The sequence below is a fragment of the Cryptosporidium bovis genome (genome assembly GCF_009768925.1).
Source record: "Cryptosporidium bovis isolate 45015 chromosome Unknown contig_16, whole genome shotgun sequence".
NCBI lineage: Eukaryota > Apicomplexa > Conoidasida > Eucoccidiorida > Cryptosporidiidae > Cryptosporidium > Cryptosporidium bovis.
Window position 1 is genome coordinate 106,717 of NW_027125032.1, and position 27,700 is coordinate 134,416.

The 27,700-nt window shown below is 30.6% G+C and overlaps 13 protein-coding genes across 13 annotated transcripts; 5 read left to right on the top strand and 8 right to left on the bottom strand.

Annotated features, from left to right (window-relative positions):
* Window positions 1–372: 372 nt before the first annotated feature.
* On the bottom strand, window positions 373–1,020 carry FG379_000798 (uncharacterized protein; the record flags this gene model as incomplete). The annotated part of the gene is made up of 1 exon (XM_067326208.1): window positions 373–1,020. The coding sequence occupies one exon, from the start codon at window positions 1,018–1,020 to the stop codon at window positions 373–375; it is 648 nt and encodes a 215-aa protein (XP_067182893.1).
* A 1,372-nt stretch (window positions 1,021–2,392) lies between these two features.
* FG379_000799 (fibrillarin) lies at window positions 2,393–3,289 on the bottom strand (the record flags this gene model as incomplete). Its single annotated transcript, XM_067326209.1, has 1 exon — window positions 2,393–3,289. One exon carries the CDS (start codon window positions 3,287–3,289, stop codon window positions 2,393–2,395), a length of 897 nt encoding a protein of 298 aa, XP_067182894.1.
* Window positions 3,290–4,081: 792 nt separating this feature from the next.
* FG379_000800 (uncharacterized protein) lies at window positions 4,082–6,481 on the top strand (the record flags this gene model as incomplete). Its single annotated transcript, XM_067326210.1, has 1 exon — window positions 4,082–6,481. One exon carries the CDS (start codon window positions 4,082–4,084, stop codon window positions 6,479–6,481), a length of 2,400 nt encoding a protein of 799 aa, XP_067182895.1.
* Window positions 6,482–7,164: 683 nt separating this feature from the next.
* Window positions 7,165–7,923, bottom strand: FG379_000801 (60S ribosomal L7; the record flags this gene model as incomplete). Its single annotated transcript, XM_067326211.1, has 1 exon — window positions 7,165–7,923. The coding sequence occupies one exon, from the start codon at window positions 7,921–7,923 to the stop codon at window positions 7,165–7,167; it is 759 nt and encodes a 252-aa protein (XP_067182896.1).
* Window positions 7,924–8,980: 1,057 nt separating this feature from the next.
* FG379_000802 (40S ribosomal S15A) lies at window positions 8,981–9,373 on the bottom strand (the record flags this gene model as incomplete). Its single annotated transcript, XM_067326212.1, has 1 exon — window positions 8,981–9,373. The coding sequence occupies one exon, from the start codon at window positions 9,371–9,373 to the stop codon at window positions 8,981–8,983; it is 393 nt and encodes a 130-aa protein (XP_067182897.1).
* A 932-nt stretch (window positions 9,374–10,305) lies between these two features.
* On the top strand, window positions 10,306–13,206 carry FG379_000803 (uncharacterized protein; the record flags this gene model as incomplete). The annotated part of the gene is made up of 1 exon (XM_067326213.1): window positions 10,306–13,206. One exon carries the CDS (start codon window positions 10,306–10,308, stop codon window positions 13,204–13,206), a length of 2,901 nt encoding a protein of 966 aa, XP_067182898.1.
* Window positions 13,207–13,682: 476 nt separating this feature from the next.
* Window positions 13,683–15,008, top strand: FG379_000805 (uncharacterized protein; the record flags this gene model as incomplete). The annotated part of the gene is made up of 1 exon (XM_067326215.1): window positions 13,683–15,008. One exon carries the CDS (start codon window positions 13,683–13,685, stop codon window positions 15,006–15,008), a length of 1,326 nt encoding a protein of 441 aa, XP_067182900.1.
* Window positions 15,009–15,297: 289 nt separating this feature from the next.
* On the bottom strand, window positions 15,298–15,831 carry FG379_000806 (uncharacterized protein; the record flags this gene model as incomplete). Its single annotated transcript, XM_067326216.1, has 1 exon — window positions 15,298–15,831. The coding sequence occupies one exon, from the start codon at window positions 15,829–15,831 to the stop codon at window positions 15,298–15,300; it is 534 nt and encodes a 177-aa protein (XP_067182901.1).
* A 1,366-nt stretch (window positions 15,832–17,197) lies between these two features.
* Window positions 17,198–18,178, top strand: FG379_000807 (transcription elongation factor TFIIS; the record flags this gene model as incomplete). The annotated part of the gene is made up of 1 exon (XM_067326217.1): window positions 17,198–18,178. The coding sequence occupies one exon, from the start codon at window positions 17,198–17,200 to the stop codon at window positions 18,176–18,178; it is 981 nt and encodes a 326-aa protein (XP_067182902.1).
* Window positions 18,179–18,536: 358 nt separating this feature from the next.
* Window positions 18,537–20,231, bottom strand: FG379_000808 (uncharacterized protein; the record flags this gene model as incomplete). Its single annotated transcript, XM_067326218.1, has 1 exon — window positions 18,537–20,231. The coding sequence occupies one exon, from the start codon at window positions 20,229–20,231 to the stop codon at window positions 18,537–18,539; it is 1,695 nt and encodes a 564-aa protein (XP_067182903.1).
* A 658-nt stretch (window positions 20,232–20,889) lies between these two features.
* On the top strand, window positions 20,890–23,880 carry FG379_000809 (uncharacterized protein; the record flags this gene model as incomplete). Its single annotated transcript, XM_067326219.1, has 1 exon — window positions 20,890–23,880. One exon carries the CDS (start codon window positions 20,890–20,892, stop codon window positions 23,878–23,880), a length of 2,991 nt encoding a protein of 996 aa, XP_067182904.1.
* A 329-nt stretch (window positions 23,881–24,209) lies between these two features.
* Window positions 24,210–24,854, bottom strand: FG379_000810 (translation initiation factor if betam beta subunit; the record flags this gene model as incomplete). Its single annotated transcript, XM_067326220.1, has 1 exon — window positions 24,210–24,854. The coding sequence occupies one exon, from the start codon at window positions 24,852–24,854 to the stop codon at window positions 24,210–24,212; it is 645 nt and encodes a 214-aa protein (XP_067182905.1).
* Window positions 24,855–25,839: 985 nt separating this feature from the next.
* On the bottom strand, window positions 25,840–27,684 carry FG379_000811 (uncharacterized protein; the record flags this gene model as incomplete). Its single annotated transcript, XM_067326221.1, has 1 exon — window positions 25,840–27,684. One exon carries the CDS (start codon window positions 27,682–27,684, stop codon window positions 25,840–25,842), a length of 1,845 nt encoding a protein of 614 aa, XP_067182906.1.
* Between the last annotated feature and the right edge of the window lie 16 nt (window positions 27,685–27,700).

Below are 27,700 nucleotides of genomic sequence, written 5' to 3' on the forward strand. Positions count from 1 at the left end.
GACAATATTTTACCTTAAATAATTGTGATTCGTATAATCACAATGAAAAATTTTGAAGTAAATGTAGTGATGATGATTATAAAATAGAGAATTTTTAAGGAAATATAATAATCACTATTTAATTGTAGTTAAATTCTCGTATAATTTAAACAAAGAGTGCAACAATATTATCGATTTTTTTGCATACGAGTCATCAATTAAGGCTAATATAAAGGTTAAACAGAATAATGTGCCAATTTACTTTCATTGTGTTTTAATTATAAATGTATATGTGAATACAAATAATATGTATGTATCATTTACAATACCTGAATTGCTACTACCAAAATATAAATATAACAGTTTCACTGCATAATTATTATAAAATATATACTATTCACTTTCATCAGTTCCTATTTTCATATTTGCTAATTGTTGTAAAGCAATCGCATCCGAAATGGACATACTGCCAAATCTCACAGGAGTTATTGAACTAGATCCTTGCCTTCTATATGAATCAGAAAAATCGTAACTTGTTTCGGGGTTACCTCTATGATTAGTAATATCTGTTTTAGATTTCCTTTCAAGTGTTATACTTCCACTTTCATCATAACTCGTTAAATCATTTTCCTGTTTAACTCCCTTCCTAAATTTGGATACGGCAGAAAGCTGAGCTCTTATATGTTGCAGCGTAACTCTCCTTCTAGATACCATAGCAGCTAAACGAGCTCTTTGTTTGTAAGCATCAACAACTTCTTCCTTCGAGTGTGATAGTGATTGTTGTCTAATTAAATAAGAACGCTCTATTGCCCCTTTTAAACCACCCGAATTACTAAATGTCAAAGATCTAAGCAACGATCCTGTGTTTTGGTGGATTATTTGTCTTGTTTCCTCAGGAAGTTCTGATTCATCGAATTCAATGTTGGCTTTAAAAGGTGCCAATTTTTCCGATAATTCATCACCAGAAGAAAGAGAAGCCGTTCTAGAGGAATCGTTTACAAATCTACTCTCCTCTAAAGGTACATCTTTACCATTATTCATTTACGTTGATTTATATCTATTATTACACAATTAATACAAACTAACTTTTAACTGTATCTACAAATCACTTATTCAAAAACATGTAGAAAAAAAAGTGACGAATTCAGTACAGTATTTCTGCCTTTCAATGCATTCAACAGCTTCACGGATTTTCACTTGCCACTTAACCTTTTCTTTGTTCAAGAAACAGTGATTAGCAGCAAAACACCACCTCTGAGCTGTCGCACTTCAATAATACCGTGCTCACACGCAACACCTTCAGTAATCGAATCACTATCAAAAGCCTCGAATCCGACCGAACACCGCGCCACAGGTAGCCAGGGTACCAGCACAAGTCATTTCGGTATCCCAAGCGGCGCCGGCGCCCGCACCAGATATCTACAACAAACGCGCCAAGACAGTACAAAATCAAACAACAAAACCAAAAGGGGTTAAGATAGCCGTTCAGAATCATCCACACCGATCAGAGTCCAACCCGAGGATCTCTGTAGGGTCATCAATACCGTGAAACAACACATAATCGTTATGACAGAGAGACACGCAGCCCGAGGACGCGAATCTACAACTGCACATAAGACTGGGTGTGACAGGCCAAGCTTCCCGTTTCCGGTGAGATGGATAACTCATCTTCACGGACAGAGGTGTTGTCAAGAGCTGTAGCCCAATACGTTTCGGATTCACTATAGAAATGATCCCGTTCGAGTACAGTCGACGGCGTGTCTAACCAACCGGAATTACAACTAGGTAACTTAACACATTTCTATGATGGTTCTCAAATAACCACAATACGCATAGCAGGTACCGCTGACAAACAAAACAGAGCAACAAGCAAGGCGCCTAATTCTAAATGCACGTCTTTTAAATAGAAAAGGTCAAGGAGAAAAGAAGCCGCTTAATACCTTGAAAAAAAGTCAATATTCGTGCTCATTCAAAAAATTATCGAGATATGATTATTAATATTTCAGTAACTCGCTGAAATGCTTGGCTTTTCTATTTCCTATTGCGACATTGACTATCAATGAGCCAAAATAACTATTATTTGACTTTTAATCACTTGAAAATTTGTGATGTGGTACGTACTTTTACATGAAAAACTGAAAATAAAATAATAAAATGTATTTTATTGTCCCACTGTCACTATGTACATTTATTTTTACTTTTCTATATAAACTTTATAAATTTAATTTCTCATTTTGACTCCAGTCAAATTTACAGCAGTCTCATAAGAATAAATGAACGTGTTAACTTGTCAATTTGGTATTGTCTATTTAGTTTTTTTTTTTTACACTTGTCCATCTTTGTTTTGTATAACTTTATATAATCTATTTATTTGTTATATTGTTATAACTGTTTCATTATAGTGGATATAATATTACTCTTTCTTTTTAATCGGACGGTAAACGCCAATTACAACAGCATGGTCTCTGTGATAAGGCTCTAAAGTTAGTTGCTCTTTAGGTTTACATTTTTCAGCTCTCAATTTATCAACTTCAGAAGCAAATACAGCTTCAGGCTTAGCAGTTGAATCTACGCAACTAGCCTTAATTGATATAATAAAATAGCCATTATTCTTTAAGAAAAGGCCTGCATTCAAGGCAACAATACGAGCTTGATCTGGTTGAGCAACGTCAGAGAAGATGACATCTACCATGGGAACAAGCATTCTATATTTTTGAGGCGTCCTAGCGTCCTCAACGATAGGAACAATATTTTGTCGTCTTTTTGCCATATCTGTTAAGTCTCTACCAGATCTGTGACTAAATTCTACTGCATAAACACTTCCTTCTGGGCCAACCATATCAGAGACATGGGAAACTGTGGTGCCATTGGCAGCTCCCAAATATAAGACTTTAGCACCAGGTTTAATCGGCATATTAGCAACACCACCAATAATAGTAGCTCCTAATTTTGATCTAAAAGGATTCCATACTCTATACTCTATCTTTTCATTAGTCTCTGAGTTAACCGATTCTATTCTTTTTTCACCATAGACAGAAACCCCAGGCACCATATTTTTTGTTACAAGAGCATCGCTCTTTCCTTTTGCCATAAATACGCCCTCGTGTCTATGAGGAACTATTACTACCTTGGAACCACCCTTCATCCCTACTCCTTTACCTCCTTTACCTCCTCTTCCTCCTCTTCCACCTCTTCCTCCTGGGCTCCTTCCTCCACCTCTACCTCCACCTGGGCTCCTTCCACCTCCACCTGGGCTCCTTCCTCCACCTCCTCTTCCTCTACCTCCAAACGGACTTCCTCTAGAGCTCATAGTTATTTATATTACTCTTTTTCTTAGTTCTCAAAAAGAGCTAATTTCACAAAATAATATACCCCTTTCTGTCACTTTTTTCTTATTTATTCTATTACTCTGTCAAGTCCTGACTTCACGAACCCTTTATTATATTTATTGACCACAAATAAGCGGCAACAGACTTCGGTTTGGCGGTATATGGCTGTCTCCGTGTATTATATTATTAACAGTCTCTTAAGTAATAGCAGATTAATAGACAATCCAAACTAAAAATGTTTCCTTTTAAGTGGAATTCAAGAAAATAAGATCTGTTCTCACTGTTTCTCACTCCTTTTCTGATTACTCCTTTTTTGTTCTATAATTTATTCTCGTGACTGTCACTTTTAAGATTTTAGTTGGCGCCTGTCGAAAAGAAGCCGTTTTAAATAAAGTATTGAATTACGTGCCCCAAAGTTTCTTTTGTTTTATGTATGGCTTTTTCTGTAAAAAAAGCTCAATAAGGGGAGTCTGTAGATTCGTTAAGTGAAAAATTGTCATAGATCATTTTCATAATATTTTTTCCCTCTCATTGGAGTTTCTGTATTACATAAGATACTGTTGTTTAGGCGGTAAATAGTGAATCTATGATGATTATTGTAGGAGTAAATTTAGATTTTATGGTCATAATACAGTAAGAGGAAAAATAGATAAATGGTTGTGATTTGAAACTGAGAAAAGTGAAAGATGTTTCTTTGTGTAGAAAATATTAGAATTTTTTGAGCATAAACAGAAATATTTGGTAATTTATTAATTATAAATAATAAAGAAATTATGTCTCTAGAGGAGACTGAAATTGAGATTAAACATATAAGTAAAACTAGTGAGACGCTGCAACTTTTAAATCGCGTTGTAAAGTACATTCCAGACGGTTATCTAGATCAGATGCGTGATTGTGAGATGAATATTAATATACATCCATTAGAAAGTACAGAGAGACGTGAAAAAGATAATAAAGAAAAATTGGAAAATGACGCTCCTTTGGGAAAACCTGAATACTACTACTTTCCTCCAGAGCTTATTTTTGGTGAAAGATACTCTTTTAAACTTACCAAAGATGAGATTGAGAGATTTGGGAATGTAGGAAGGGGACTCTCAAATCCTGGATGGAATACTTGTTACTTTAATTCAATATTGCAAGCCCTTACCTACGCCCCTTATTTATCATCAGATTGTTTGAGAAGAAATCATCAAAGTATTTGTAAACACAAATCAGATGGTCTTGTATGTTTGATGTGCATATTTGAAGATCACGTTAACCAAATGTTTGGTAATACTGGAAACTTTTCTTCCTCTGGTTCATTTAAGAGCGAACTAAAGGATAAAGCAGTAGTTCCTCAATTCATTAAATGTGCTCAGAGATTAATATGGAAAAAATTTAGGATTGGAATTATGCAGGATGCTCAGGAATTTTTAAGATTCTTTTTAGAAGCCCTTCATAAGGCATGCTTACCGAAAAATCTTCAAGATGATCAAGTTTTTAGAAAATTAAATCCAATTACTGCTTCAACTACTTATGTCGGTCAGTTGTTCTGTGGTTTCTTTAGATCAAGAATAATATGTTCCAATTGCGATTATATTTCAAATACTTATGATCCTTTTATGGATGTTCCCTTGGATATTATGGGAGTATCAACTTTGGAAAATGCTCTTAAATTATTTACTAAAACTGAGTATTTAAAAGGGGAAAATAGGTATATGTGTCCTAATTGTAAGGTAAAATCTGATGCTTCTAAACAACTTTTAATAGAAAGATCACCTCCATTATTAACAATACAACTTAAAAGGTTTAGTTTTTTTGGTTTTGGAAGTAAAAAGCCAACAAAACCTATTCATTTCTCTGAAACCATTGACATGAAACCTTTTATGGCATATAAACATTGCAATTCTTCATTTGTTGACCAGAATTTTAATAATTTTGATGAACCATCTTTTAAATATAAATTATGGGCAGTAGTTTGTCATGCAGGAAATACTCTTTCTTGTGGACACTATTATACCCATGCCAAGAGTATTGATGATAAATGGTATTGCTTAAATGATGAGCAAGTAAGGCCAACAACATTGGAGAATGTTCTTTCTGAGAATAATAGGGCTTATCTCCTTTTTTACTATAAAACAAGCATTTTTAACGATTATGAATATAGATATAACTCAACATTCAACTCAAATAACTACTACCTTGCCCCAGAGGTTTCTTTTATTAATTTTGAGAAGAAAATCGCGACTAGAGATAAGAAAAATATTAATGGTAGTTATGATAATAATAACAATGTATTCAAAACAAAAGATGCAGAGAAAGATGAAAATTTATCCGATTTTCTAGATAAACTTGAAAGACAACAAAAAAGCAAATGTGCTGAGAATAAATTATTGAATGATGAAATTACTAATGTTAATGATGATGAAGCCTTTATGAATACTGAAGATGGATTGAGACTTGTATTAACACATAATTCATTATATTCAAGTTCATCATCCATTTCCACTGCTCCGACTTCCACTTCTTCTATTGATAATTTATTAGTAACTCCAAATAACAACAGAGAAAATGATTCTCAATTTGCGTCTCCAAAGTCACAAACATCAAGCTGTAGGTCTCAAAGGCTTAGACTTAAAAATAAGAGAATGCTGAATAAATTGAAGGTATTACTTTTTGGTGACTTGAGTATTATTTCAAAAACTAGGAGAAATTTGAAAAATATTATTTGTTTTAAGAAGTTCATGGATCTTCTTTGTCAAGAAAAACAAAATGGAACAGATTCATCAGTATTCTCAAAATATCCTATTTTAAACAATGAGTGTGGCAAATCGAGCGTTTTATGTGGTGATGTAAACTCAATAAAATCAGAATCATTACAGAAAAATATTGTTGAAAAGTGGGATGACTTAGAACTTACACTAAATGATGAGAACATGATAGAAGCTGCTCGAAAATCCATTCTTCCGAAAACTAATATCAGATCTGACTATGACAGGGAATATGACAAAGGAAAAGTAAAAAAACCCCTTAGACAAGTTTTAAGACAAGTCAATGATAAAAGCACAAATGATTCGAAAAGCGATATTACTAATAGAGAGTTATTTGATCTTGTTCAAAAAAACAAAAGTCGTCACAGCTCAGGACCCCTTAAAAATATAAATAAAAAAAAATTTATTAAGGTAAAAGTTTAAGTTTGGGCTTAGTAGATATATTAGAATAATATTTAAGAGTATTATTGTGTGTAGTTAAGTATCAAACATGAGACGGAACGACAATAGTTGCTTATTCGCAAATATTTATTCTCACAATCTCTTCAGTTTTATCGTTCATAGATTATATTTGACTTATTAATTTCCTTTTGTTGTTACAACCTTCCTATTTATTTGCCATTATTACTGTTCTTTGGTTGAAGTGTTCCATAGAGAAATCTTGCTGGTGTGTGACCCGTCTAAACCTGATTGTCGCATATACATGCACGGACGTATGAAGCAGTACCGGAGTAGGCAAATTCGAGCGTAAAAAGAACTGTAAGAGAATAAACAGTATGCAATCCCAATAAACATTAAGATACAAGTTCAATGTAAGAATTTGGATTTCCCGGATAACTCACAATCAGAAAGGGGCAATTTTAAAACTTAAGTGATTCATTTGGATGAATTTGAAAAATAAGAGAATAAATTAAAATACCGACATTAACATCACCAGTATTGATGTTAACTCCAATTCATCTGCGACTCCCTCGCTTCTAACCTATATTAACAATTTACAAAGGACAAGTATGTTCGTTGTCTGTGGTAAATATTGCAGCAACATTACATACTGTATATAATAAATCTATAGTAGCAAGGGGAGATAACAGTCAAAAATTGGAAACTTAGCACATTCTATCAATCAATTTATTGATAAGATGTTCTCTGTTGCCACAGTCACCACCTCTTGCTTCTGTGAATCTAGTTGTTTTGTGAACAAAACCACCTCTTGGAGAGGAGAGCTTAAATGGCCAAAGTGAAGATGAGACAGCTTTAAATTGTTCACCACAAAAAAACAATTCACGAACCATTCCTTCAATTCCAAAAACACCCTTTGACGAGAGTTTTTCTTGGATCATTCTATTGTCTTGGATTTTAATTCTCTGGTAACATCCCTTTTTTCCAACCTTGAAGTAGCCTCTTTTATACAACAATTTTCTAATCATTGAGATAGAAGGGTAACCATAAGCTACATACGGATCAATAACTTTAAGCATTTCCGTTGTTGCTTTGTTTACTGGTAAAAATACACCATTATTTATCTGTCTCAATCTAAATAGCTGCAAAATTTTCCTTACTTTTGGGCAAAGTTTATTTATACCTTTTAGACGTATAACAAAGACGACCTTAGCCTCTGGGTCGCGATAAAGACCTCTATTTTGCTTTGCTTGTCTTTTCAAGTCAATAATTGAACGTACATGTTCTTTATATTGTTTTTGTAACTTTAAAGATTCAACCTTTGCTTCTTTACGAAGTCTACGCATTTCAGTGCGTTTTGTTTTCATTTCAGAAATAAATTTACTCATCATCTCCTTGTTGCGTTCCTCCTTAAGTTTTTTAGACTCGCTTGGAGGAACTTTCTTAACTACAAATCTTGAAGACATTTTTTGTTTTCAATCGGTCTGTATTTACACTTGGATCTATTCGAAACAAAATGATTAGTTGTGGATTATTTTATCCCTAAAAATATTCCTTATTATAAAGTTAGGAATAAAATAACTACTTTATTCGGATTTTTCTCGCTTGATTACCTTCAGCTCTTACCGTCCCAAATTTAGGCTTGTTATTATTCCTTTCTGTTTTTTCCTCTTTTGCGACTTTTTACTATTAATTATATTGATACTTTATATGTTAAATTGATATTTAAATAGTACTATTATATTAGACACTGTTTATACTATTATTTGTATATAAATACATTCAAGTATTAATTAGGCATTTTTCAACATTAATTTACCATTATTACCTTAAATAATATATTATTTTATTTTTTCTGGCATTATTAATGTATATATCGGTATATTAAATGATTGTCTCAAATAGGCGGGAATATATTTTTTGTCTCATTGATGTGAAAGCAACCAAGCCTATGAAAAAATAAATACGAGCGGGAAAGTGTGTATCGATACATTGGGTCTTACATGTCCCGTTTACTAATGTGAATCTCCTATTTTCTCCAAACTAACCCGACTAAAATCGCTCCTCTATGACCCACGCCGATGGGAACTAGGTGGACAACGAATATCTGCAGGGTTACATGTGAAAACAGCGTGAATATACATAACGTTTTAGAATAGACCGCAAACAAGCAGTGAAGATGTACATGAGCCTCTATTTTAGATTAAGAACATCCGGAACTAAAAAACAATGAAATTAAAAAGAAATAAGACTTTAAATAGGTACCATTTATCCTTCTCTATAAGTAGATCATCCTACCAAATAATATCAGTGGAACTGTTTATCCGTAAAAGGAGTTTGATTATCATTTATTTATGATGATAATTAACAATAACAGGATTATCATATATTTAAAATGGGAAAAAAATAAACAATGAAATCAACCGATTGTCAATCTATTTCTCTCGGGAATCCCAGAAGAAAAGAACACTTTTTTTCCATTTATGCTTGTTTTTTTCATTCCAATTGCAATTGTCTAGATTTTTAAAAAAAAAATCCTAAAATCTTTCCACCTGTGTGTTTCCTTCTTGCCTCTTCCTGATCCATAATTCCGTATGAAGTTGAAAGTACAATGTAACCAAATTGTCTAGATGGAAGTAAGTTTGTACTGATCTGCTCAATATCAGAAAGAGGAACGTCGTAACGTGGTGAAATGACACCACATTTATTTAGACGTCCAAGCAATTCAATGCAAATTTTACCTGATCTATGGTCGTCAATAACTTCAAATTCACCGATATAACCACGTCTTTGCATACATTGTAAAAACTTTATGATAACTTTCGATGATGGACGAATCAATACTTGACGACGTCCCATCTTCTCTGCATTTAAAATAGCCTTTAAACAATCACTTAAAACTGAAACGCGAACCATCCTTAATTTTATTTAATACCAAAGTGCAAATAATTTCTTAAATTTTCAGTTACTTCGCAGTCACTTTCTCTATTTCTGATAGGCAGTTTATTTGGTAATTATCGCCTATTAAATGAAACAACCACTCTAAATGGAATATATTGCAAATTTATATACTTAAATATATATATTCCCTTAAATTTATATATATATATGTATATATATATATGTATATTTTCACGGTTTATTTCAACGAATGGGAGAAAAATATTTTTTTGTAGCTTTCTCGTTTAATATATTTTTTTCTCAAACAAACTATTCCTTAAACTTATCTGTTAATTGTCTTTATTTAAATATAGTAAAATTGACCCCGCCTCGACCTTTTTATTTTACTGATTAATTATTATTAGTTAATGTCTTAATTATCATTTTTAACTCATTAAAAAAAATATAATCACGAATACTACTTATTTACAAATAACTTAATATAGCCTTTTTGCTTTAACTATTTTTAGGTGTCCTTTTGTAAATAATTACTTTAGAGACGCCGTCGCCCAAAAGTCACTCAGATAGCCCGCCGCCGACCCGCCCTAATCTATAAATAGGTAACGAGTATCAACAGATTTTGTATTATAAGGTATTATTAGCGCCAAGGAGAATAATAGTCAAAAATTGCGGCTGATGAATATATTTGTGTATTGTATGACATAGAGTTTGTTTGTTAATAAACAAAGACTATAGTCTCACATCTTGTTGTTTTTTTGGTGGTATTGATATATGGAATACTTGGCATGATTTATTTTGAATTAAATTGATGTAAATAAGTTGAGTATCGAACTAAATATTTATAGTAAATATATTTTATAATTTCAAACTACCTCCCTTAAATGTTGCATAGAGATCTCACTTGCATGAGTCGATGAATAAAGGTAGACCTACGTGAAACAGGTAAAATGAAGCTTAAAGGTGAAAAAGAAGTTGATTTGAGTTCGTTTTTTGATTCAGTTAGACACCAAAAAAAAAATTCTCGCATAAAGGTAATAAAAGGTAATAAGAGAAAGGATGTTTTTTCCACTTTTGATTTAAATAATAAGCGAGACTTTGGCGAGAGAAAAAGACTCTTACTCAAAGAACTCTACAAGGAAGGTCGTTGTGGGGAGTTTAATGATGAAAGAGAGAGGTTTAGCACGAATAAAGAGTTACCTTCTGATCAAAGTGTAAAAAGCATAATAGCTACCAAACTGCTAAAGAAATTATACAGCTCAAAAAATAAAAAGAGGAAGTCAAATTTTAATTTAGAAGAGGAGAATGAGGTAGATTATAATAACGATGGTTTGGATTTTACCCATAAAGGCACGTCATTATTTTCTATAAACGATGCAGAAATTAGAAATTACTCTGATTTTGACGATAATGACGATGAATTTGGTGGCGACTATACTTCTAAGGGTAAATTTGATGGTATTTTGGATGATAAAGCAATTCCAGGATTTTTTTTTGGACAGGGAAATGATTCAGGTATTTCTGCTTCGGATATAGATGTTGCTCCGAAGTCAAGGCAGGAAGTTTTTAGAGAAATTATGCATAAAAGCAAGCTTTCAAAGATTGAGATGAAACGTAATAAGGAAGCATTGGAAGAAGAGCTTCTAGATTTAGATAATTCATTTAAGGACGTTCAATCACTACTAACATTTAAACAATCTAAAAAAGAGAGAATAAAGTCATTAGCATCAGAAATTTTGAATAAAGACGGTAACGTTAATGGATCAGAAAAAGAAATTCTAAAAGAAAATACAAATGATAGCCAAGAGAATGATGATTACGAAAGAATTCGCAGCGAATTAAAATTTGATACTAGGTCAGGTGTCTCTGATAGAATCAAAACGAAAGAGGAAATAGCTAAAATTAATTTGGAGAAACTTGAGAAACTAGAAATAGATAGAAGGAATAGGATGAATATGAACACAAACTTTGAATTAGAAAGTGAAGAAGAGTGCACAACCAATTATCAATCTGAAACTACATCAAATGAAAGTGAGTCAAGTGATTGTAGTGAAGATAAGATCTACATAAATGAGGATTTAAGTGAAAACGAAGAACATATTGAAAGAAATGATAGCGAAAATGATGAAACAGAGAAAGAACTTCATTTGGAGTATCAATTTAAGGGCATAAATCCAAAATATATAACGGAGTTTTTGGAATTTGATGATAATATTCCAATAAATTGGCTAAAAAATGAAGATAATGAGGACGATCTTCCTTTTAGCTGTAATTTGAGGAAGATACTAAGAAACTACAATCTGAACGAATTAATTAGCTTTCTTGGAAATTTTTCTCCAATTTCTCAATGGAAATTCATAAGTAGATTTAGAGCTTGTTTTAGTAGTAGTGAAACTGGAATGCTAAACGATTTAAAGCTGCTTTTTGGTTTTTTAATAAAATATCCACTTAAATGTATAAATTATACACAGAATAATCCAGATAATAGTGGTACAGATAGGATTATATTCAAATTCATCATAAAATACCTAAAACTTATGACAGGACATTTATTATTTATGACAGAAGCAGATCCCAAAGAGTGTTTGATTGTTTTTACTTATTTTACGCTAGACATTTGTTGTACAACTTTTCCAGATATAAAAAAATCACGAAGAGTTGAAAAGTTTTTGAATGAGCAGCTTTTAGATGTAAATAGTGAGAATTATTATACTGAAATTCTAGAAGATTGCCACTCCTTATATGAAGATAGCAATGACATATATGAGCCTAACCTAGAGCAAATTTTGATATGTAGAATGATGTTTTTAATATTCCCTATTACAGATGCTCAACATCCTATATTAACACCTGTTATATCTTGTTTAGAGCAGTGGGCATATAGATGGAGTCAAATAGGCAAATCATTCTTAAATCCGGTTGAGCTTGACAATAATCATTCGAAGTACGATCAAATAAGACTTGTGAATAAACCAAATTTAGACTGTATGATTGGCTTAATCAATTTACTTGAAATAGCAAGTATTGGATACTATAATAAAGTGAATGCTAATACTTCGGATAATCTGGAAAGGTTTAGCATAGGTTATTTCTCGCTTTCATTAAGTTGTTTAAAGTGGATTATTACTAGTGAAAAAGATCTTAATTTAAGAAATGTTTGTGTTTCTATTGGTATATTGAACTCTCTTAATACAGTAATAGATAGATTTAAAGATATTCAAGGATTTCATGTTCCCTTAATACATTTGGTTATTCCAAACGTTAGTGAGATTAAAAATTTTATACATTGCAATCCGGACATTAAGAAAAAATTAGGTGATAAACACTATAATGAGGTAACATCACTTATTTCAAATATTTTAAATGTCTCTATTTGTATTTCTAATAAACGGCTTAAACCAGTAGCTTTATGTCCAAGACAAACACCGACGATTAGATCTCTAACCCCAAAACTGGATGACCCATCTGTTCCTTTTGCTGCCAAAGCAATGTTAAAATCAAAACACAATCCTAAGGAATCTCAGTATGACTTTGAAAAGAGATTGTATCTATCTAAGTTAAAGAAGGAGGTTAACACTGCAAGAAGACAAGCTAATAGGCAAATTAGAAGAGATTCCCAAGTTTTGGCTTCCATCTCTAGAGAGAATAAATTAGCAAAGACGACAATTAGAGATGCTAAATATAATTCTTTCATGAAAATGTTGCAAGACGATCAAGCAGAGTACAAAAGAATGAAAACAACTGGAGGTACTATGGACACTTCAGTCGAGTCTTACAGGTCTAACAAAAAGAAAAAGAAGGAAAATAGAAGAATGGGTGGCAATAAAACAGAAACCGGAATGGTGCATTAGCTGTATGCTTTCCTAATACATTGTTAACATTTTATAATTTACACCTTTTTTATTAGTATGTTTATTTTCAAATCAAATTTTAGCGTGATGAGGCTATAAATGTATACATATTTGCCTAGTTTTTTTTCTGAAAATATATTAAAAAAAGCACCGGTATATAGATATAAAAGAAGGTACCGATTTTTTTTGCTTTTTTACCGGCATTTAAAATAGTTTCGTGAATAATTTTTTTTCATTTAAACTTGTAGATATAGATTATGAATTAGAAGAAGGTAAAATATTGTTTTCTATCTAGTCTTTTAGACGAGCATTAACTCCATTTTACTGTGGTACATGGTCTTGATAACGCTGGAATATACACAAGAGATCGCAATTTAAAAAAAATGTTTACTAATTATATTATTAATTTAGCATCAATATAAAAGAAGTATAAAATTTGAGGATAAAACTAGTAGGTTAGGGGCTTGTGGAATATAATGTCATCGTTAGAACTTTATAAAGAGAGAAATAATGAGATTGGGAAAAGTGACAAAAGTGACAGTATAGTTTTTTTAAATAACAACAGAGATACAAATCTAATATGTTCTGAAAGGTCGCTTGTTACGAAAAATGGTGAGAAACAACTATTGAGACCAAGTAAAGAGGAAGAATTTAATATATATGAGAAAACAAAAAAAGCCTTAGATACTGAATTAAATAGAAAACAAAATAGTCTTTTGCCTTTTAAAGAGATATCTAATGGAGGGAAAACAGAATATATAAGATATAAATCAAAAGAAGATACAATAGGCTACGATCCGAGGTTTTCAGAGAGAATAATTAAAATAGTAGAAAAACCCAAGGATCCACTGGAACTGCCAAAATTTAAAAATAGAAATTTAGCAAGTGTAAAAAAAACGGAAATGGTACCTATATTAAGATCGGCTCCAAAGAAGCTCACACAGGAAGAGATAAAAGAATGGAATATCCCACCGAGTGTTTCTAACTGGAAGAATCCAATGGGGTATACAATTCCTATCAATATGAGAGTTCAAGCAGATACACGTGATTTAATTAACTATACTGTGAATGAACGCTTTTCATCTTTAAGTGAAACATTATATTTGGCGGAATGTAATGCAAGAGAACAAATTAAACTAAGAAATGAGTTACTTAAACAGAAGAAAATCAGGGAGGAGATTGAAAGGGAGGAAAAACTTAGAAAATTAGCGGAAGCATCTAGATATGAGAGGAATAACATTATTGGTACGAAATCATCATCTAGGAAAGATGATGATATAATAGATGGCAATATAGTGGATAATATTGATTATATAAAAAAAATTGAAATTGATAAGAGAAGGGAAATAGAGAGGGAGTTTAGAAAAGAGAGAGCAGGTAAAAAATCGAAAACATTGAGGGATGAAGATAGGGATATATCAGAACATATTGCTTTGGGACAATCTAATCCATATGTATCAAATGAAGTAGAATATGATGCAAGGCTTTTCAACAAAACTTCAGGATTAGACTCGGGTTTTGGAAATGAGACTTTGGATGAATATGATAGGCCTTTGTTTAATAGAGTGAAAAAACCAAGTGGTTTGTATACATTTGAAGAAAGTAGAGTTGAAGGTAATATTGGTGGAAGAGTGCATGTTCCCTCATTCTCGGGGGCTCAAGGGTTACCATCTTCAAACAATCAAGGACGTTCCAGACCTGTTCTATTTGAAAAGGATGAAGACGATCCATTTGGTTTGGATAGATTGATTGATTCTGTAAGCAATGAAAGCAAAACAAATAATAAAAGGAATAATTCATAATTAAAACAATAAGAGCAGTAGCGAATATTATTACACAATTTGTTTAATCTGTTATGAATTTGGAATATAACATATACATATATATAAATATATTATTTCATAAAGAATACATCCGCTATTTAAAGACTAATCTTTTAATTTGTATTATCATTCTGTATTTTTTCCTATTTTATGTATTGCTTCAACAGAGTACCCTTGTTTTAAACTATAGTTTACATATAATGATGTGAAAATCGCATACTGTGTACGTATTATATATATATATATATATATATATATATATCTTCATTTAAGCTTGTGATTCAACACTAACACCCCTTCTCAATGCTTCATAGTATGAGCTTGCAACCCAGGCAGCAAAGTAATCGAATCCAACGGTTATTGCCGATATAACGAAGACCACGAAGGAAAAAATTGAAAAACCAATGCGAATTATTGCAAAGAATCCTGCAGATACCAATAATAAGGAACTAATAATCAATAAAAGAGCTTGTAAATAGGCAAATATCTTTGATATAGACTCTTGTTTTTGGTATGCTGCAAGAAGACCAGTAACACCTACACCAAATCTTGAGATAGCTACAACCAATCCTACAAAACTCATTGCTGTGAATATTTGGAATATAGAAAATAATAATGAGGCAGATGCTATTATTGTTACAACTCTTCTTAGTGAAAGAGGGCCGACTTTTCCCAAAGGATGCGGAAATAAAAAGCCAGATGCCTTTTCATAGTCCGCATATTCACGTGCCTTATCAATTCCTTGTTGGGCTGACGATAATAACGATTCACTTTGAGCTTTGATTGTTTCTGCGTATGTCATTTTTTCTTGTTTATTAATTTCTATAATCTGAAATTATTCTTTATGTTTTATATAATGTTTTTATTAAATAGGTAAATATATTCAACTACTTATATATTTGTCTCAACCTATGGAATATTTTTTTAATTAAAAATATTCTATTTGTTTTAATTAATATTAATTTGGTTATTTGCTTTTAAATTGAAGTTGACTGAAATAATAAACATTCAAATCGATGTTAAAATTTTTTTAAAATGTTTTGCATGCGATTTTATATTCACTCACTTTCATTTTGTGTTTTTCTTGCACCATTTTTTGCTTTTTTGCATTAATTTAATGTGGATTGTACTTTCCTTGTGCATGCATGTATGCATGCATGCCAAATATTATCTTTTTGACAATTCGCATGTGGCCATTAATAAAATCAAGTACAATTACTTATTTCAATGTGAATAAAGGAGTAAAAAGAGTAACAAATCATGGCAGTAGTTACTTATTAAAAAAAGGGGGGGAAAAAGGTGATAATAAACATAATATTTTAAAACTGAAATGGCCGATGACTCAAATGTAGTTAAAGTAGTAAGTATGAATTCATGATTAATGTCAAAAATATTAGAAGGGTTATAGAAATTTAATTTTTAATAACTTGTGGTTTTCCTAAAAATTATTAGTGTGTTACTGTTTGTTTGAAATCAAACTTTATTTAAAAAGCTAAGGATTAAAAACAAAATTTTAAAGTATATGTTATTCTTAAGTTTAAATTAATGAATATTATATGTTATTAACGGAAATTAATGTGTGGTTTTAAGTATAATTTATTATTGATTGTTTTGCTATTCAAGTAAACCATCAGTAGGAACAGCTTAATAAGCTGACAAAAAATATAAAAATATTAGTTTTGTTGTGTAATTGACTCATAAATTGAAATTTTGATGGCAAAGTAAACCTTTGACTATGAAAAAAATTGTCCGTACCGTTTTTTGATTTAATGTTATGGTGATTCAAGACAAGTTTGGCGGTATATGTATATATATATATATGTATATATATATATACATATATATATATATATATATATTCATTTTTTCTTTTATCAATTTATACATAGAAACTGGTAAAGAAAATGTTAGGCTTATTTTAAAGAGTGGTGTTCATATGAGGGAAGAAATAAGTCAGTGAAACATATATGTATTTCGGTATTTTCATATTTTAGGCGATTTATTATTAATGCCACAGAAGTGGCATTATGTAACTTAAAGAGGAGAGTTGGAAAGTAAATAAAAGTATATGTATACGCCTATACTATTATATGTATATTCTTTAAAACTTTACCAAAATAATTGTAGCAAAAGATCAAACACTTGTACGATAATTACACAGTTTGGAGATGATTAAAGCGAGTATGGATGAACATAATGTTGTAATCGAAAAAATAAGGTTAATTAGGCAACAGTTGGAAAATTTATCATCTAAAACAGAATGTGAATCTACTTCTGAAGATGTATTAAAACTTTTGAACGATTTAGACGAGTTTAATATAGATAGAGAAATATTAAAATCAACTAAAATAGGTGTAGTAATGACATCGATAAAAAAGTGTTTTTGTAAGGTAAATAATATAGCGGTAGTGACAAGAGCAGATGAATTAATTAAAAAGTGGAAACAGGGATTAGCAATATCTGGAAAAAAAAAAGATGAATCAGAATCCATTTCAAATGAAGTGAATTCTAGTAATCAAGGATCGACAGTTAAATCTATGAAAAGAAAATCAGAGAGCGATGAAACTGATGATAACATTAAACTGGAAAATATACATAAGGAATACAAGGGACCATTTACAGGAGACACACATAGAGATAAAGCAAGAACATTCTTGTGGAAAGCAATTGTCACAGGCGTTCCATCTTCCCAAGCAAGACTTATGAAGGAAGATCAAGTTTGTGAATTAGCGGCAGAAATAGAAACTGTATTATATAATGAATATATCATTAAAGGTGAAAATTCTGTAAGAGATTACAATTTGCAATTGAAAACAATTAAATGGAATTTGAGTGACTTAAAAAATCCTGAATTGAATTCAAAATTATATGTTGGTAAAATTACACCAGAGGAAATAGCAAGAATGGAAAGTAAAGATATGGCTTCTGATGCTAAACAAAAAGAAAGGGAAAAACACAAAAAGGAAAGTTTAGAAGCGTGCCAATCAGATTGGGATTTAAGGAATTTAGTACAAAAAGAGGGACAATTTACATGTGGAAAATGTAAGACTAATAAAACGACTTATTATCAAATGCAGACTAGGTCTGCAGACGAACCCATGACAACATTCGTACGATGCTTAAATTGCAACAATCGCTGGAGGTTTTAAAATCAGTCAATCTTTTTTGTATAATTATTTCTTAGATTAGACAAACTGAATATTTGTTGATTTTAAATTTACCTAGAAACCCACAATATATTCCGTGAAAAAGGTCAGCATTAAATGTGAATGCGAAATCAAAATACTTGAATATTCATAATCTATTTAAACGAAGTATATATATTTGCTTATATAAAATTATACAGGAAGAGTAAAAGCCTGTACATTAAGGAAAAAAGATTTGTTATTTAATTAAATTTATTTAATACCTAAAACTGGAAATCTGTGCTAATATCTAACAAAATATAGTAGTAGAAGGTACTTTGTGATTAAAGCTATTAAAAGTTTGCATTGCTGTCTCAGTGTCCTATTCATGATATGAATTTAAAAGATTGCAAGATAAAAATTTCATTAAAGGTGATACTGTCAACTTTGGAGTTTCACCTCTGTAAAATGGAAAGACTGAGTAGAAAAGATTTAAGTAGTTGAGCGAGAAAATGATTGACATAATAAGTCCAAATGTTTTTAGTAGGAAGTGTTTATTTGCAACTCTAACGGTATTTGGAGTAAAGAATAATTGGTACTCAGCTCTTACCCAAAGAGTGGAGTAGTTATTTTCAACATTATTTATGTAATCAGTGTTTTTTAGATAGTTTTCCGTAAATTGAGATATTGATTCTGAACTGGTGACATTGCCATTTAATGATGGCAATATGTTGTGTAGAAACATCCACTCTAACCAGTTCTCTGGTAAGACTTTATTGTGAATTTGGGCGATATCTGCAACAAGTTGATGCGATTCAGAAACAAAGTATGCATTTTGTTTCGATTCAATTCTACTATTAACGTTTGTTTTATTATTTGCGGGTGGAGATGGATATTTATTTCCACTAATATCATTATCATTATAGTTATAAATACTAGCACTTTCATTGTTATTTTTATTGTTATTACTAATATTAATGTTACTATTTTTTCTGCTAAAGAACTTTATTAAATAATTAAACGGATTTAATTTATGGTAAAAAAATAGTTTAAATATATAAAAATCGATAATCCAATTCTTTTCAAGCTGAAGAAATGCAAATATCACACCAGGGAAACTGGTTTTAACCCACATAGGTTCTGTAGACATATCCTGTCTAGAAGTATAAAATCCAATTATTCCTTGGTCTAATTCATTTTCAGAAATAAGGAGAAACTCTACCATATCCTTTTTCTCGCAGTATATATTGTTATTTGGATGTAATTTCGATTGATCTTTACTATTTATATATTTAATTGAGTAATTGCTCTTAGTCTTTAAGTTTCTCTTTCCGGTAGAATTTGAATCATATGGACTGTAGATAACCTTAGTTGTATTATCTGTGTTAGGATCAACATCAGGTAAATTGAGATCGCACCAATTAATTAAATGTGGTTTATACTTTATATTCTCATTCTCACCAACTCCCATAGAAATAGTAGAACCTAAACTGTAATCCAATTCGTTCTTCATGAAGCTGTGAATAGGAAATTCTCCAGGAGGAAAGATGGATATGTTGTCTAAGTTGATGTTTCTTATTTCATTCAGTGTCTTTTTAAAATCCCTGGGTGTTGGAGTAGAATTAGAGGAAAACCTTCTATTGTTTGTTGTTTTGTCAAAATTATAATATGTTTGCTTCCAGGTGTCAATGCACAAACAATTCGCGTCCTCATAATTACATACTCTTATATTTCTGCTATCACTGTAGTAGTATTTGTTCCTATGTTGAATTCTCATGAGTACTTTCAAATTAGCCACGCTCGATTTTTTTCCGGAACTTAATCTATTTTTGCAATATATTAGTGAGGGAGTTTCTATCCCATTTAAATCAGAATATATAGTAAGAAAACTGTTTATTCTCCCATAACGAAGATATAACATAAAAGAGTTATATATACTTGCAGTTACAATCCCGTATATAATTAATTGATAAATTGTTGCAACAACTCCCGTAAAGGAGGCCCTTTTTCCTTTTCCGAAAGTACCTGGCAATACAAAATCACGAATGCCTGTCAATAATTTGGTAATTGAGTTCATTTTTAATGTAATTGAAGTTTTAATACAATAAATTAAAAAAGACAGATAAAGATTAACAGGAAAATCGCTTGTTTGTATTAAAAAAAGCCATTAGTTGATATATCCCACACAGCAAATCTCTCTTCTTGTACTTATTTATGTTATATAAATAATGAGCACAATTATTTATAAATTACTCACGACTGAAAAGTCATAGTTTCACATGTATTTCAACCAATTAAAAACCCGAACTAATTTACGAGGACGTGTTCAGGCACTATTCAAAACACCACATAAGACTAATATCCTAAAAAACCACCTTTTATTTACCTTTTTTGTATTTTTTTTGTAATTGTTTAACTAACTAAAAAACGCCGCCAATTATTGTGGAGGCACCACAATTATTTTGACAGTTTTTTACCATGTAAGTGAAAAATAATCATTTCAATAAAATAAAACACAATATTATAAGATGTTATAAGGGAAAACCGATTCTTTGGCTAAACCACTTGTTTAAGTTTCTCATTGAATTTGCTGATTATCTGGAATATATGCGAAAACTATGTAACAAAAGTGAATATTTGTTTATTGAGTTGGCGGGAACAATCTATTTTAAAAACAGGGATGCAATTTAAGAAAGTTGGCGAGAAGGAGGATTATAAGTATTTGTTTGTGTATGATGATAAACTCAGTTGATGTTGACAAATATGGAGCTCATGGTATCTTATTTAACAGTGATGTGACAATATTTAATTTAGGAAGGGATAAAGGCAGAGTGGTGTCTTGTTTTGAAGGTGGTGGCGAATATGTAGGGACATCAAACAGGACAACTATGAGTGGGAAAGCAAGTCTGGGGGACAATAGTCGTTTAAATGCAGTATTTATGGGCGAAATTGACGAATGTTCTTTTGACGGTCTAAATATTGCAAAATTTGGGGTACATCCACGAATCTGCGACAATTTTATTTGCACAAGAGGAGGAACAGTACTTTATGGTCATATAGAAGGTATTGGAATAGAGTATATATCTAATCAGATGGTGAACATAACTTCTTTTGACTGGAGCCCCCATTTTTCTACAGGGACGTTTGTAACTAGTAGTGAAGATGCACTAATAAGAATATCAGATTTGAGAACAAAAGATATTGACTATTCATTTTTATCATTTTACAATACAACGCATGTTAAGTGGAGCAGTTTAAATTCTTGTATGATCGCAACATTACATGAGAACTGTAATTTTATGAGTATTTATGATTTAAGAACTTTAAGGTCAATAGGAATAATACCAAAAACAGCTTGGAATAACGATAACACTTATACAAAAAATGATACAAATATAATTGATTTTGAATGGCTTCCTTTTACTTCAAATAAAATAATTATAAATCAGATAGAATTTCTGAGTGTTATAGACATATCTTCTTCATTAGGTAACTTTAAAATGGTAGAGAATTGTTTGAGCAATAATTTATGTCAAACTATTAGTTTTGTTGAATCTGATAGTAAATTGCCATATACATACTATAAGAATAATAATATGAATGATATATCAGATTGTGGGAAAAAAACCACTGATGAAAAATTAAATTCAGAAAATTTCAAAAGGGATAAAATTAGAATCAACACATTTAATTTTATACCCGAAACAACAAGTTTAATGGCACATAATGAATTTAATAACGAACTTTATTATTGCGATTTAAAGGATATAACAACAGGAAATAGTGACAACAATAGATTTAAATTTGAAAAAACCGATATAAAGGTACCAAATAATACATTTAAGATATTTGTTAGAGAGAATAATTTATTAGCCTTTACAGGTCACAATAGAGAACTTCAATATAATGATGAACTAGAGAGCGATACAAGTCAAGTTGACCTATGGTTTAAAACAAACATAAAGTTCCCAAAGCAAGATAGTGCAAAAAGACAATTTTTTAATTTAAAAAATATACTTTTGGAATGGTTTGTGAAAGATGTAAATTTTATTCATGATAAAATTAAAAATAATTATGTAATTACAAATAATATTTCGCATATAATCATTGAATCGAATGAAAAGATTATAATGAAAATATCAAGACATTTAATTTCACAAGGTAAATTTGTTTTTGAAGATAATACCCATATTCCAGGTTTAATTGATGATATTAACTCATTTGAATTTAGTATTTCATTAAATATATCAAGAGTTAAAAACAGTTTTGTGACTGTAAAATACTATATTACAGAAAACACGGTTCAACTAATAAATATGTTAGCACACACAATTTCTATTTATTCATGTAATTCTGTGTCGGATATTTTTCCACAAGAAGACATGCATGCATGCATGAATGTAATACCAATGAGAATATTCATAGATGGAACATTTTTTGAAAAAAAAGAATTAGGGTATTTATACGGATTTTTTGAAATAAAAATAAATGAAGAAAAGTTATCGGCAAGTAGTGATTGTTTGCTTGATTGGACAGCAATTTTTTCAAATTGGCCTGACATATTGACTATAGATGATAGTTGTGTTGATGAAGACATAAGTGAAAGATTCGAAGACATAATTTGGAAAGTGGATAACAACACCAATGTAGGTGATTTGGACTTTTTATCTGTTAAAAGTAAATTAATAGACAGTTATTTTCATTCAGGTAGTGTTACAATAAATGATTCCCCAAAATTAAGTACAAAATTCTCTTTTGTATTTAAAAATGTTGATAGAATGTTTATAGTTAAAGATAAAAAATTATTTTTTCTTAGATTAAGTGATAATAAACTTAAAAAAGGTGGAAATGATATTGTTAAAAATCTTATTTATGAAATAGATCAAGTGTTAACTGGTCAAATTGGAATGGACTGTAGGATGAGTAGTGTATTAAAAAGTAAAGATGATAGCTACTTTGGTTGTGCTTATATACTTTTTAATTGGTTAACTAAGGCTATATATAATGAAAATAAGAATAGACAGGTTATTAATATTCAGACTCATTGTTTAGATATAAGTAATAGTGAGAAGAATCAATCTAAAAAAGGCTTTTGTTTAGATGAGAAGTTGATTTTCCATAAAAATAATAACATTTTGAATGGAAAATTTGTGAAAAAGAAAACGATTTCATCTGAATTACTTTTGTTAGGTCCTACGCTTATTCATTCCCTGCTGAATGATAAATTTATATCTCTAGTAAACAGAAATCGGGATATTCATTCAAAAGTAACTAAAAGTTATTCAGACAGTGAAAACAACAGTATAATTTACTCAGATACATTATTTAAAAACAACAAAATTGATAAGCAGTATCTAATATCAATTTTAAAAAAACTTTATTTAGAAATTGAAAATAACTATAATTCTAGAATTATGGTTGTTTCAATTAAGAAATTACTAAGTTATTTGAAAAATTATAAAAAATGTGACTTTTCTGCATCAAATACAGAATATGCGATTAACGAATTTGAAGTAAATAAATGTAATAAAAAACAACATAATCCACAAAGTAATGGTTCATTTTTAATTTGTTATGTGTGTTACCAATATGTTTATGGACTCTATACATCTTGTTCAATATGTAAACATGGTGGACACATAAAACATATTAAAAATTGGTTTGAAACAATGGGATCCCATTGCCCAATGCCTAATTGTAATTGTAGATGTAACGGGACCTTATAGATCAATTTCAAATAGACAATTAGCTTTAAAACTATAGCGAACATGAAGAAAATAAATTTATACTTAGTAACATTGTTTTTCCTTTTAATTTATACACTAAAAAAGTGGATTTAAATTTAACGGTTAATATTTGATAAATGTAACTAAATTAATAATTTGTAAGTGAAATAAGGTCATTTGAAATATTACTTAAATTTAAATGACATAATAATTACTAGAGTAGATCATATTAATTTACTTTTTGCATCAAACTAAGCTATATTTAATATTCCAGTAGACATCCAATAATAAAAAGAATAAATAACAATAGAACCTCCGGTTTGCTGAATTTATATAGCTTTTGCCTTTTTCCTGTCCGCCCTAGAAACAGCATGGAAACCGGTTTTTATGTTCTGTACACTTCTATTTGCACCACATGCAGCACAAACAATAGTATAAAGTCTTGTTCTGCTATCTCTTTCAAGTCTCGTATTTGGTGATTTGCACATAGAACAGGCAACATATTCCATGATATATTTTCTCAATAAAACTTCAATATGCTTAGGACCATATTTACCTTTTAAAACAAGCTGACCATCTCCAGCAATAGAACCATCAGTTCCTAGCTCGCTGAGAACAAATTGAAATACATGGTCAGCGTTTCTCTGCATAATATTGCAAATCTCTTGGAAGTTTATCCATGCAACTTTTTTGCTTCCGACCCTAACAACCTGCGGAGGCTTAAGCGTGTATCTCTTTGCCCCCCAAAGATCTGGATTGTGTTCTAATATCAATCTTCTTACTCTTTCAAGCAGCTCTTCATATGGATAAATTGCACCCTTAACAAATAAATTTCCTGAACCATCTATGTAACTTGTTTCAACTTCGCTAATACCTGCCTTTTGTTCCTTGCTCTTCTTCTTCTTCTTTTTCTCACCAAAATCATAACCAATGTCCATTTTCTGGACGCCCTCCACTAATTCCTTCTCTGACATTTCTCAGTATCCTTTATTACTACCCTTTAAACTTCGCAGGCTTTTTCTTTTATCGCCTTTTTCTCGCAATTTTTTAAGGAGACAATTTAAATTCTAACAAATATTCCCGCCAAAACTTATTCTAAACATGTTGAAGATTTTCTACATTTTAAACAGAAAATAATTAAATAAGTTGATCAGAAATTGTTAATTTAGATTTTGTTCTTATTTGGAATTACCAATTTCAACCTTTAATTTTTAAATATTTTAACAATTTTTTCTCCTAAAGTTATATAACGTATAGATTTATTAAAATCGCGAAAATAATGATAAATTTCCGCTTAATTCATCTTCTCCATAATTAATTTAATAAATATTGATCAAATGTTTGCTTTTTTATAATTCAAGAAATAAGTTACTCATTTTACTGAAATTTACAATAATTTACTGGCCGATTACTCTAATTTTATCCAGCCGTGACTAAAATGTTATCACTACACACGCACCGTGGCCCGGCTGTAAAGGGGAACTAGCTCAGATGGTAGAGCGCTCGCTTAGCATGCGAGAGGTGATCGGATCGATGCCGGTGTTCTCCACTTTTTTTGAAGCTAACGGAGAACCCCCCCCCCCCGATGGGTTGACTTCTTTGCAAACTAACAGAACAAACGTTAGTGTAGGAATGAAAATAAGATATATCAGATAAAGGATAAGTGCGACATCTACTTAATTAGATTATTAGAGTGAAAAGGTACTAGTAAAACCTGCCTCTAAAATTAAAGCTGCATATCATATGTATATATAATGATATTTATTGTAGCTTAATAAAATAAGTAAAAATGGTATAATGGTGGTAATATATAGTAAAAAGAAGCAGATGCTATTTTAACATCGTATTTCGCTTCTTTTTTGATAAATTCATCTTTATTTATATAAATGAATTTAGATTTAGTTTTTGAATAGTAAATAATTACTCTATAGTGCCAAATACATTATTCAAATATAATGTTCATGGCTCTTGTGGTTCTTGGACTGGCCTGGATTTAAGTTTTCCTGTACTTTTCTTCATATTAGTAAAAGCAAGGCTTGTAGACATTCCTGTTAAGAAACCAATAAATTTAACCTTTAAGGCGAGTATGTAACATATAGCACTTAATACAACAGTAAACAAGAATGAAATAGCTACCGATTGGTAATATGGTATTTGATGAGGAATGATAATATATGTGCTTGCAATCTCCAACCAAAGCATGTGAAAAATATAGAATATGATTGAGGAAGCTGTAAAATGAAAGTAAATATGCGGCTGAAACATACTGTTTAAAAGTGAGTGGCATATATTATCTATTATAAGAACAATAATCCATGACCCAATTACATAAAACACTGAACTAGACGGAATTCTGTACATAGGAAAAGCCCACATATAACCTATACCATTATTATTAAGTGAGAAACTTATGGAGAAAAAAATTAAAGATACAAATACAATTACAGGTTTCATTAAACCTGGTATATTGTATAAAATACCGTATTTTTCAGCTTGTTTATAATCTCCACTTAAGTTTTGTATATCATTTATTTGGCTTTCATTTTGAATTAAACTTGTATTTGAAGCAACGCCTGTGTTATTATATATGAGTGTTCGAGTTTGGTTAGAATCATGATTGTCTTTTAAAATAGAGTTGTATCTGGACATATAATGAGATAAAAGTTGATCTATAAATCCAACTGCATAAAATGATATGTAAAATAGTATAGCCAATAACATTCTTCTATTGTCTATTGGCTTTAAAAACCCTCTACTTGGGAACATTACTTTCCCATCGTTATTTTCCTGTACACTAATAATACCATCATTCATCACAACAGATTTTTTATTCTGATTTGCTCTCAAAGCACTATTATTATTTCCATTAGTAACTCCATTATTTTTTTTAAATAAAGGACCAGTTACTTCTGAATAAGGCAAATTATCAATATTGCTGTAATATGCTAATATCACATTTGCTAGTATAAAAGAAATTGCTGAAAGATATATCATTGTAACATTTAAAATTTTAGTTCTTTTGCTAATATATTTATTGTTATTTTTAATTGAAAATGAAGTTAAAAACATAATCAATAATGGAAATGAGAGACCAAAAAATGCCATGGGATGAAAATCATAACTATATATTACAAACGGTCCAATTAAAACCATAACTAATATGCATCCGATTATATACGGTAATTTATTCTCATCTACCCTATTACTACTGTTTGAATTCTCGTTTCCAGATGTGTTACTCATTTCATTATTTAGATTAAAGCTTTTCAGCAGTCTAAAAAATGGAAATATTAACGTTGATATAACTATTAATAGGGCAAGAAACCAAAGCCATTCAAATCCATGACATGAAAAGTCTTCTATATATTTAAAGTAGTACCTGAAAAAATCCAGTGAATCACCATTTTCTGAAACATATGTACAAGGTCTTCTACCACTTGATAAAAAATGCGTAATTGGAAGTAGAACAAAGTAACCAGAAATGAGGGGTACGAATAATCTTAACATCTTCTTTTTTATAAATATGCGAAAACTCGATGTACTTGATAGAAAACTTGCTTTACCTGAAACAAAAAAGAAAATAGGCATCCCAAATTCTGAAAAAAATATGATCATCCTCTTAATCATTGCTTTCTCATTCTTAGTTATACCTATATCCAGTAAATTTGTGTAATATATTACATGTACAAATACTACTAACCATACTGCCAAGGCCTTTAGCCAATCTAAATAATTTAAACGATTGCAATTACGTTTATCACCCACATTTTTCCTTTCCGTCTTCAGATTTAGACTATTCTCCATCAAAAGTCTATTTGTA